Source organism: Martes martes (genome assembly GCF_963455335.1).
Source record: "Martes martes genome assembly, chromosome: 4".
Classification (NCBI taxonomy): domain Eukaryota; kingdom Metazoa; phylum Chordata; class Mammalia; order Carnivora; family Mustelidae; genus Martes; species Martes martes.
In genome coordinates, this window is record NC_137891.1 from 113,872,866 (window position 1) to 113,884,951 (window position 12,086).

The following is a 12,086-nucleotide window of genomic DNA, read 5'->3' on the forward strand; positions in this document are numbered from 1 at the left end:
TCTCTCTCTCTCTGCCCATCCCGCGTCCCCTCACATGCTCTCACTCTCTCTCTAAAAACAAAAACAAAAACTATTAGCAGATCAAAAGTTTATGCACGGATTGTATCATCCCTAAAATAGAGCTAAAAGATGGATATATGAAACCATCTAGACTAATTTCCTAGCCCAAAGAAAAAGGGCTAAAAATTATAGTCTTTGATATCAGAGATTTAGTGTCTTCTTTGACCTATTCCACAAAGTTTGAACAAGTTATAAAACTACATTTAACTTTGTTCCCTTGTTTCATAACTTGAGAGGCAATAGTCATGCAGAGCAAAATTTCTCAACCTTGACTATTAAAATAGGTTTTGAACCCAGTAATTCTTTATTTGGGGGACTGGCCTGTGCATTGTAGGATGTTTACCAGCATCCCTCTACCAACTCGATCCCAGTATCACTGTACCCCCCACTCCAGGTTGTGATGACCAAAAGCATCTCTACACATTGCCAGATGTCCCCTTGGAGCAGAATTTCCCCTGGTTGAGAACAATTGGTATGGACTATAATGTGAATGATTCTTCCTTATGTGTAATTTGGTGACTCTGGGCATTAATTCCAAAGTTATACTTCTTCTCAGATATCCCCTTTCTGTAATAAATTCTACCTTAAATATACTTGATTTAAGATCTGCAAAATCCTTTTTATGGAATTCATTTGGATTATAAACCACATTTGATTTTTATGTGGTACATTTGTGTGGACCGTATTCTGTATTCTCTGTAATGTTATTTGGTTTTCAAAATATCTAGTCAGTAGGGGGCATAGTTAACTCAGGTATCATTCTGCATATCTTTGTGTAAAATGATCATCTGAACTTGAACATGATAACAAGAATCTGTAAATCCTTTAGGTTAAATATATCTTGTTTTACATTGTTCAAAGTTATTTTCTTGTATTTTTCATTAAAATTAAAAATAACAGTAAGATTATGAAAATTAGAAATCTAGCTTTTTTAATGGGAAGTTTTATTTTTATAACAGATTTTATCTTCATGTACGTATTAAAGATGCAAGCACAGCTTTTAAGCCATTGTTCAGATTTTCTTCTTTCTTTCTTAAGACTTTATCTACTTATTTAAGAGAGAGCATGAGAGAGCACAAGCAGGGGGAGGGGTATAGGGAGAAGGAGAGGCAGGATCCCTGCTGAACAGGGAGCCCAACAAGGGGCTCAATCCCAGGACTCTGGGATCATGACTGGAGCGGAAGGCAGACGCTTAACAGACAGAGCCACCCAGGCACCCCAGATTTTATTTAAGAGGGATAAATGAATCAAATTCATAAACATTGTTTTGAGAACTTTTGAATACAAAACACTGTCCAGCCATCAGAGAACTTAACACCTAAGAAATCAGGCATGCACAAAACTACGTTTAATATAATCACTATGTGACATGATGGTTATTAATCATTCCTGATTAATGTAAGTCAAGTCATTATGCTGTATATCTTAGACTTACACAGTGCTCTGTATCAATTATATCTCAATAAAATCTAAAAAAATGTATAATTCAGAAATTTGGTAATTAAAGAGTTTGATGAAAACTACTGTGGAAAATAGGAGGGCAAAATTAATTCCTTCTAGATGGTTTAGGAAAAGGCTTCCTAAGGATTTGTATTTTGAATTGTACCTGATTAAGTGTGATTTTGGATCGATTTTGCTGGAAGAAAAATCACATAAAGTACTTTTTCCTAAATGCCAATGCTTGAACTGATGATGGTCCATATCGAGCATCCAGATTAAGAGATTTGTTCTTGTTGATACATTTCAGCTCCTTCATTGCAGTGCCTTTTAGAAAATACCACCTAGGGAGTCCACCTTAGTTTACTGAGCCCCACTCTTCTTCCTGTGTACCAGTTTTTGCTCTTATAGATAGTGCTGCTCTGAACATTCTTATACATGTTTCCTTGTGGATAGCTCTGAGAGTTTCTTCAGGACAGGGATTCTTATCTCTTTTTATACTATAAACTCCTTTGGCAGTCTGAACTCTCTGGACCCTTTCTCAAAATAATGTTTTTTAATGCATAAAGTAAAATATATAGGATTGCAAAGCAAACCAGGTATATTGAGGTACGGTTATCAAAATACTGAAAAACAAACAAGTGTATGATACAGCACACATACAGAGACATACATAACACATTCAGATGGCTAGATTCAGGCTTCTGATATTTTGGATTTTTCGTATTCTGTTGTCATTCTGTTTTTGTTCATCTGCATGTAATCTGTTTGTCCCGCTGCTCACCCTTAAGGTTTTCTGTCTTAGTTTTAGCGGTTTGAAGATGAAACAATTTGATGTACTTTTTTGCTTTTTTTTTTTTTTTCCTCTGAGTTTCTTGGCCCTCTGGCTTTGTGTCTACCATGAAATTTGGAAAATTCTTGGTTATTTCTTCTTCAAATATATATTCTGTCCACCCATACTCTTTTCTCCTCTTTGGATTCCCATTACACATACATTAGATTATTTGATATTGATAGTAACTCTTGAATGTTCTCTTCTTTTTTCCCCCTCATTATTTGTTCCCTTTGTGTTTCAGTTTCTCTTGACTTAAATATTTCTGTTGACTTACTATTAAGTTCACTGATTCTTTCTTCCACTTTGTGAGTTGTCTGATGAGCCATTGAAGGCATTCTTCACATATATTACTGTGTTTTTCATTTCTAGCATTTCCGTTTGATTCTTTTAGTTTTTATTTCTCTGTCAATACTAACTATGTGATCTTGCATGGTTTTCACTTTTCTATTAGAGCCTTTAGCATATTAATCAGTGTTACTGTAAATTCCCTGTCAGGTAATTTAATATCTGTGTCATATGTGAGGCTGGTTCTGTGGATTGCTTTGTCTCTTGGTAGTATTTTGTTTTTTCTTACCTGTTCCTATGCTTTGTAATTTTTTGCTGAAAACTGAATATCTTAAGTAGGACAATAGACTAAGGTAGGTAGTTTTTAATGCCTGGAAATGGGCATATCTTTTCCTCTGCTAGGCCTTTAATGTGGGGGATTTGAGTTAATATAGTCAGGAGTTGGGCTGGGTTTGAGGTTTGTTGTTTCTGTGGTTACCCTCATTGCACCACAGGCTTCAAATTCCTCTAGCACTATCTTATTTTTAGATTGGGGGCTGGTTTGCCAGCGGGTTTTCTCAGTGTCTTTAGGTCTTCCATTTACACTGCGTTTCAGAGAGAGTCAGTCTCCAGGGTGTTCCACTGTTACTTGTTGCAGGAAGTTGGAGGGGCAGAAGTCTTCCCCATTTTTCTGATAAAGCCTCAGTCTTAGGCTGCATTTTGTCCCTGGATCTGGAGTGTTTGACTTTCTTAGTGCTCTGCCTGACCAGCAGCATAGTCCTAGGCCCACAATATAGTCCTGTCCCATTCTCAGGTGTAGTGGTTTCCCAGGGTTTCTTGGCCTGTGAAGCCTGTGAAACCTTTTATTCCCTAAAGGAGGGAAGGTTTAGTGCTCCTTCTCCATTGCCTGCTATTCTCCTTCAAGCCTATGCTGTGGAGATCTCTTTCTCAAGACTCTCATCAGTCTTTTTTGTGTGTACCTTTTTCGGTACATGAAGAAAAAGTGTTTAAGAGCTTGTGAACTCTGCTGTTCCCCTTGGGCTCCACACTCTCTAGCCAGCCAACACTTGGCCACAACCAATTTAGTAAGATTCTGGCTGAATTATTCTTAACAACCTCTGGCTTCATCTGCCCTGTCTGTCCTTAGATTTGGGGATAGCTGGCTGCCTTGTAACCTTTCCTCTCTGGTTTTAACAAGAATCATGAATTTAGAATTTGGCTTTTTTTTTTTTTTTTTAAAGAATAGGAGTAGTGCTCTTTATATTCTACAACCCCATCAGGAATCAAAACTCTTCATTATGATTTATCTATTTAAAATTATTTTCTTTTTTCAATTTATTTCTTCCCTTTTTTCTATTTTTTTCCCCTCCTTCCTTTTTTATTGGATTAATTTAGATGTTTCTTTTTCTACTACTGGTTTGACTTTTATGATTCCTTTTCCGCTAGTGTTTATTACCTGAAAAAAATAAAAAATGCTCACCTGACTGAACAAAGTTTGATGTTGATATCATCTCTGTCTTCCTTCTAAACTGTATAAGGGCCTTGGAAGATCTTCATGTGCTTTTCTTCCATTGTTGCTTTATGGAGTCAGTGCTTATTTGGATTTGTCTATCTATTTGCTAACTTTTTGCTCTCTGTTACTTTTATTTAACAGTTTCTTTCTGATTTCAATCATGCATTATAAACTCTCACTTTCCTAAAGGTAAATGTACTTTTTTCCTCACTCTGGTATGATAGTTTAGCTGAATATACTATTGTAGGATGAAATTTATTTTTTTAAGCACTACAAACTTTTCCTTTTGAGATGTCTGCTGAGTATTTCACTTCCCCCCTTACTAGATACTCAGTTTTGCCCTTGATTTATCTCTTCTTTTTGTGAGTATTCTGTTTTGTTAAAATGTTTCTTAGTGAGGGTTTATTTGTATTTATCCTGTCTAAAACTAGTTGTGTTTCCCAGAATGTGGATTCATATATATAATTTTTCCAGTTGTAAAAATTCTTAAGTATTGTCATCTCCTAGACTATCATAGCTCACTTTTTCCTTTGTTTTCTGTTTTATTCTGCAACCTCCATTAGGTATATTTTGTACCTCCTTACTCTCGTCTATGTCTCTTGACCTCTTCTGGAACACTATTTCTTCAGTGTAGCTAATTCTCTGCTTAACCCTTTAATTAATTTTAAACATTAAAGGACCCTGGGATCATGACCTGAGCCGAAGGCAGAGGCTTTAACCCACTGAGCCACCCAGGCGCCCCTTTGCTCCCTCTTTTTATGTCTTATCATTTTAAATAAACTATTTTATACAAAGTCCTTACATGATTATTATCTAGAGTTTTTAAAGAATCTGTTCTTGTTATCCTTTTGTCTACAATTTCTCACTCATTGTCAATTTTCGGTTTTATGTGTGAAGTTTTATAATTTTGAATCATGGACTTGTAGTGAGGGGTCGAGGGAGGGGTTCTATCTGTGGGAATTCTTTGCAGCTTATGTTGAATTTATGTCTTCTGAAGTGTAGTTATTTGTTCAGTGGTAAAAGCGAAGACAGTAAAAAGAAGTTGCAGAACATTTTGAATCCAAGTACTGAGTACTAAGAAGATCACTATTTTGTAGACAAATACTGAGTCAGGAAGAAGAGTAAAAGTAAAAATGAAGAAACTCAGAAATGGTAGAAAGTTTTGGAGCTTAAAACTGTTACATGATGCAGATTTTTAAATAAAACTGGAGACTGGGTCGTTTTTATTGAGTGAGGTAGAATAGGTGTAATAATAGTAACAACCAAGGATTTATTAAGTATCTGTTTAATTTCAGACATTATGTGAGATTCCTTTCATAAACTTTTCTCATGTGATTCTTACAACACAGCCTTTGAAGTCTAGTCATAATATATGTGCTTGTACCAGTGTACTGGATTTGATGGGATTAGGTAAATTTAGCAAGGTTGAAGAACTGTAAAATGAGGAACCCAGATTCTTCTGTCTTCGATTGTAAAATCCCTACTGTTTCTTTCAGACCCCTAATAGAATCTTAGGGTTGAAAGAAATCAGGCTATGTGGAGCCTGCATTGGGAAACTACTTCATGTCAGTCAAATTAAGGTCTCTATATATTTTTTAGCATGTTCTATGGTTTTAATACATCAAACACCAACATTTATTGAGTTATTTCTATATATTAAGTGCTGTTCCATGTAATCTCTCATTTAATACTGAAGAGACCTGAATGAGAAATAGGGAGTATTTTTATATACATTTTTCAAATAAAAAAATATAAATATTATAACTAGTTTGCTTAATCACCAAATAACAAGTCAGAATTCAAAACCAGTTCATGTTCCTTAAAATGACTGTGCTGTACATTGGAATACAGAAGTGCATATGACATATTTCATGACATAAAGGATTTTAACTAGTAAATGGTGATGGTACTTTTCAAGCAGTCTATCCTTTTGGGAATGGGAAAGAGGAGTTAAATTCATCATATTTCTATGTCTACTCATTTGTATGATACTGTCTATTTCAGAAATTAATACTTCAGGGTCTGTGTAAACATTCTTTAAGTTTGTAGATAGTTATTGTATAAACAGAAAGTTAGGAAGAGTTTCTAATATAGACCTTAAGTATCTTCTGGATGACTCGATTTTTAAAGCACATTTATAATTTTTTTTAGCATTTAACTATTATATGTTAAATAAAATCCACCTGTAACTAATGATAGCATTTTATATAATGTTATTGAGATATAATGGGGAGGTAAAAATTTGTAGATTTTTTGGGGGTCTTTAAAGTCTGAGTATTTATATTTTTAATAGAATCAGATCAACAGTAACCATCTTCGAAGAGCGGAACAAGAGGTGATTAGTCTGCATGAGAAAGTGCAGTATCTTTCGGCACAGAACAAAGGACTACTTACTCAATTAAGTGAAGCAAAGCGCAAACAAGCAGAGATTGAATGCAAGGTAAATATATTGGCTACCTAATGTTTTTGTCAATATAATAATACCTTTTTGTTTTGTCTCTTCATTATTTTAAAGGCAATAAAACCAAAAAGAGCTAGTTTGATTTCCCACTTTTCCTGGATTTGGTTTGGTGATTGCTTTCAGACAGGGTTAGCTCATCTTGCTGTGAAGTGGATTTCAGGCTGAAAATTCGTATCTCTTTATAATTTTTCTTTTGACTTGTAGCTCTTTAAAACCAAAGCTTTTAAAATCACAACCAAAAAGATAGGTAATTTAGGGAGATTAGGGCAACTCTGCTTTGATCAGTATGGTATAGTATGCACTCACTATTGATATATGTTTTCTGGGTAGAGAGCAAAAGAAGTGTGTTTGCCCATGGTTTGGGAAAATTGTGTACATTTCCCATTATTATTTTAATCAGTTTTTCTATTTTTTATGCGTGAAGTATTTGGATTTATAAAGCTTCAAAAAGTATTTGAATGCAAGTAAATGTTTTCCTGAAGTCAGTTGCCGTGCAATTGTGGTGAGAGAGTGAGGGGATGAGGAGTGGGGTAGGATGAGGAGGAGGGTAGAACAAGAGAGAGTGAGTGTGAGAGAAAGAGAAAAAACTAAAGATACGACTGTGGTCTCAGCATTAGAATAGATTACTAAGGACAAGTTACGGAATTTTAAAAATAAAGCAGGCATCCATCTTTCCATGGTGATACAGCAGGAATGATGTCCTTTAAGATTCTATCCTTATTATTCTCTGATAAGAAATAAGACTTTCATTGGTACAAATGAAGCTGTAATTCCATCAACTTGTTCTGGTGTCATTAAAAACCAGGAGTGAAGCTTGAGTGGTTTATCAGTGTCACTGAAATCCAGAGATGAAATTACATCCTAATAAATATGCATGGCTATTGCAATTTACACTGACAGAAATCTGTAGGCAGTACTGAAATTTGTGCTAACTTAAAATTAGTCCCTCTAGAAGGATGTGACTAGACTAATTTAAAAATAAAATGATATGACATGAGGTTATATCAGTTTGATTTGTCTTTCTAATATGTGATTAAATTTTTATGATGCCATATTGTCTGTGCTGACTTATTTTTAGTAAAGAGCTAAACTTAATCTCTTTTCAAATTATTGGGGTTTTTCTTAAACGTAGGTTGATAACACTGTTACTGGATTTAATATTGTTCCTCAAATGCCTTAGCACCTTTTAAGGAAAGTAAGGTGTTCTTTGGAAATAATTTTTGGGATTTGCTCATGAAAATATATATATATATACACATATGTATATGTATATATGTATATATATAATTATTTTTCAAATTTAAGTAATATGCTCAGATTCAGAATTTTAGAAAATTTTAGGAGCCAATATTTTATTTTATTTTTAACTGTTCAGTAATAAAATCTGTGAAATTTGTTATAGGTGCTGATTCTTATATCTGTGCGTGTGTTTAGCCTGTATATTGATTTATTCAATGTTTTGTAATACCTTTTGTAGATTTTGAGAATGCCCAGTGTGTCATTACCGTAGCACCTAGTACATTGTAATTAAGTAATATATATTTTACCTTGTTATACTGGAACACTTCAGGAATAAACCCTAACTTTTTCGAGGAAGCTAGTCCTTCAATTATGGAAATCTGGTTCATTTTCATTTAGTTTTTTTTTTAGATTTTATTTATTTGAGAGCAAGAGAGCATATATATAGGTATGCACACAAGTTGGGCAGAGGGTTAGAGGGAGGGGAAGAAGCAGACCCTCCACTGAGCCGGGAGCCGGACTCTGGGCTCCATCCCAGGACCCTGAGATCATGACCTGAGCTGAAGGCAGACACTTAACTGATTGAGTCACCTAGGTGCCCACCCCTCATTTAGTTATGTATGATTATAGCTTGTAATTTGTTGATAAATAACTATTAAATTTCATTTTATTTTTCATTTATGTAATATATCAGGATACTGTTTTTAGTATTAATGTTATTTTCCTTCTACAACTGAATTTGAATGTTCCTGCTTAAAGATGAAAATAGTATAAGTCTGTAATCTCCCATATGAAAATTCAAAACACTCTGAAACCCAAACATTTTCTCATAAATTTCACAGAAATTCATTTGGGTGGCCATTTATAATTTTTGTTTTATCCCACTTGGTGTGAATATTTATACTTTACAGTTTCATTGGGTTTAGTAATGAGCAAGGTATTTCATTATGGATGCAACCTTGTGGATAATACTAATGTATGGTTCATGTATCTTATTATTTTTCTAAAATCTAAAAAATAAAAAATTCTATGACATATTTAGTCCCCAAGATTTTAGTAATGAGATTGTGGGATTTCCTACATAAATCTAAATTTGAAGAGTATAGAAGGATTTTATATTCTCTAGTTCTACATATATAAAGAGAGATACCAATATAGATATGTATATATCCATGGAAAAGGTATAGTACAGTAATTCATATATAAACTTATAAAATTATATGATAAGTAATTTTAAGTAGGAAAGTCAGAGTATTTTACTATGATTATAACATTGTACATATTTGTAGTAATGACAAGAAGGAAACAGGAAGAAAATAAACCTGGTGCTTATGTATAATATAAACCTTTTTTTTTTTAATTTTATATATTTATTTGTCAGAGAGAGAGAGAGTACAAACAGGGGGAGTGGCAGACAGAGGGAGAAGCAGACTCCCCACTGAGTAAGGAGCCTGATGCAAGACTCAATCCCAGGACCCTGAGATCATGACCTGAGCCGAAAGCAGATGCTCAACTGATTGAGCCACCCAGCTGTCCCTAATATGAATTTTAATAGCTTAATACATACGCATTTTTTCATAATGCTTTGATTTTTTAACAGTATAAGTGAAAGCATTGCTCATACTCTTTCCCCTTTTATCTCATTCTCTTCCTGACTCTACCTTTATTTTTTTTGCTAGGTGACTGCTTTTATTTTCTGATATGTCCTTTGAGAGTTTTTTTTTAAAAGATTTTATTTATTTATTCGAGAGAGAATGAGTGAGAGAGAGCATGAGAAGAGTAGCAGGGGAGATAGGGAAGCAGACTCCCCACTGAGCAGGAAGCCTGATGTGGGGCTCCATTCTAGGAACCTGGGGTCATAACCTGAGTAGAAGACAGATGTTTAACTGTCTGAGCCATCCAGGTGCCCCTCTTTCAGAGTTTCTTTTAGGCAAATACAAGCAAGTAAAAGTACATAATTTTTCTTTTCACTTTTTTTACATAAAAGGTAACATACTGTGTGTTCTTCTCCTTGCTTTTTCTTTGTCACTATGGTTTTTTTTTTATGTCATTATGTTTTATAGAGCTTTCAATATCAGTACTTCAAGAGCCTTATTAGTTTCTAGGGGTACATTGTTTTCCATTGCATGGATGTATCGTAGTATACTTAACTAGATTCTTGTTGATGGGCACATGGATTGTCCCCAGTGTTTTTGCTGCCACAAGCAGTGTAGTGAATAACCCCTTGTACATATATAATTTCAGACATACAGAGTTATATCCACATTCTATACCTATAGAAGTATATCCACGTGTTCCCTTAGATTGGTCAATGGGTAAATGCATTTGTACTTTCGTAAAATTTTGTCAGATGACACTTCTTGGGTTGAACTGTTTTGTACTCTGACCAAGAGGGCATGATAGTACCTGTTTCTCCATTATGTTACTTACAAAGGTACTTACAAAGTGTATAGCCAAACCTTTTCATTTTAAGTAGATGTAAGTTGCATATTTTGGAACAGTGATTCTCAAATAAGGGTGGGAGGAGGTGAGATTATGAGACTTCAAAGAATTATGGCATCTGTTTACATATTCATCAAATACTTGGGCAGCATTTATTTGTTAGTATTATAGGCACTGCGGACTCAGTAGTGAAGAAAGTGAGCACAATGTTTATTGAAACAATAAATAAAAAGTACATAAGATCATTACTAATGATGTACTGTAAAGTGGGAGGTAAGAGGAAGTGGTGATTAAGATGGAGTGCCAGGAGGTGGTAACAAAGCTGGGATGTGAAGAATAGGAAAGCAGCAGCCATGTGAAGAGCCAGGGGAAGATCCTCACCATGAAAGGGTCGCAGAGTTCAAGATCCAAAAGCAGAAAAGAAGTTGGTTGCTGAGTCTTGTATAAAGTAAAAAGCCAATGACATAAGAACCAGGGAAGTAGGTTGGGACTCCACTTCTTACCATATAAAATTTTACTTCCCATACTAATGACTTTGGGTTTTACTCTTAAGTGCTATGGGAAGCCATTGAAAGGTTTTAAGCAGAAAATCAACTATGACTTTTTCTGTTTTGCTATATTTCCTTCAGGTTGTTTTTTTTTTACGTTTAATTTTGGCATTTTTTGTTTACAGAAAAGCAGCAAAAATAGTACAGTTACCATATAACTTTTAATCAGCGTCTCCTAATGTTTACATTTTATATAACCATGATACATTTATCACTACTAAGAAATGATTGAAACTACAGACTTTATTCAGATCTCCCCATTAGATCTCTGTCTCCTCTAATCTGTGACAGTTTCTTAATGCTTTCTTATCTTTCCTTAGACCTTTATTTTGAAAAATACTGGTCAGTTATTTTGTAGAATATCCCTCAGCTTGGGATTGTATGTTTTCTCATGACTAGAGTGAGATAATGTATTTTAGGAAAGAATACAGAATAGAAGTGTCCTTCTTAGCACATCATGTTAGAAGGCATTTTGTATTAATATGTTAATGCTGTTAACCTTGATCATTTAAGTTGGTGTCTGCCAAGTTTTCTCCGCTACAGAGCTTTTTTCCTCTCATACTCTGCTCATTGCAAGTAAGTTACCAAGTCCAGCCCAGTCTGACAGCAGGTAGGGATGTTAACCTACACCCCCTCAAGGAAAGAGTGTCAAAAAACTTGTGGACATATATTAAAACCACCACAGTAATTAATAAATATTTTGGGGGAACTATTTTGAGGCCATGAAAATATCCTTAAAGTTTCAGCAACTAATTTTAGCATTTGTTAGGGGATATTGCTTATAGCAATTAATGTAATTATTTTTCAAAAGAACACACATACCACTATGTGTAGAGATAGGTTTGGCTGGGGTTGGAGACAGATTTCTTATGAGATCTTCAGGAAATAGTACAAGACAGATACTAGCTTAGGCTCAGGTATTGACATTTAAATAAAGAGAAGTAGATAAATTCACAATCTGTTTTTTGTACAGAACCAACAAGACTTGGTGATTAGATTGGAGAGGGAGAAGATTAGGGGGAATTTTTTTTACATGATTAACGTAATTTTGTATAATTTATAATATTTACATTTGTAAGTATTACATATATTATGTATGTTGCATATAATATATACATTTATAAGTATTATATATTATAAATAATATAATTTATTTGATTAATATAATTTTTTATGCACTGTTAACTAAAATTAGGAGACTATAAATGTATTAGTTATCTATTACTATTTTTAAAATTACCTCTAAAACTTAGTGGCTTAAAATAGCAATAAGCACCAGTATCCTAG

At 34.2% G+C, this 12,086-nt stretch overlaps 1 protein-coding gene across 2 annotated transcripts in view; it reads left to right on the forward strand.

Annotated features, from left to right (window-relative positions):
* Positions 1-12,086, forward strand: part of EVI5 (ecotropic viral integration site 5) — a 199,076-nt gene that overhangs the window by 121,605 nt on the left and 65,385 nt on the right. For both annotated transcript variants that reach the window (XM_080800425.1, XM_080800426.1), the window contains one exon: positions 6,403-6,549. In XM_080800425.1, coding sequence (XP_080656551.1) covers positions 6,403-6,549 — 147 coding nt within the window. The remainder of the gene's footprint in view (positions 1-6,402; positions 6,550-12,086) is intronic.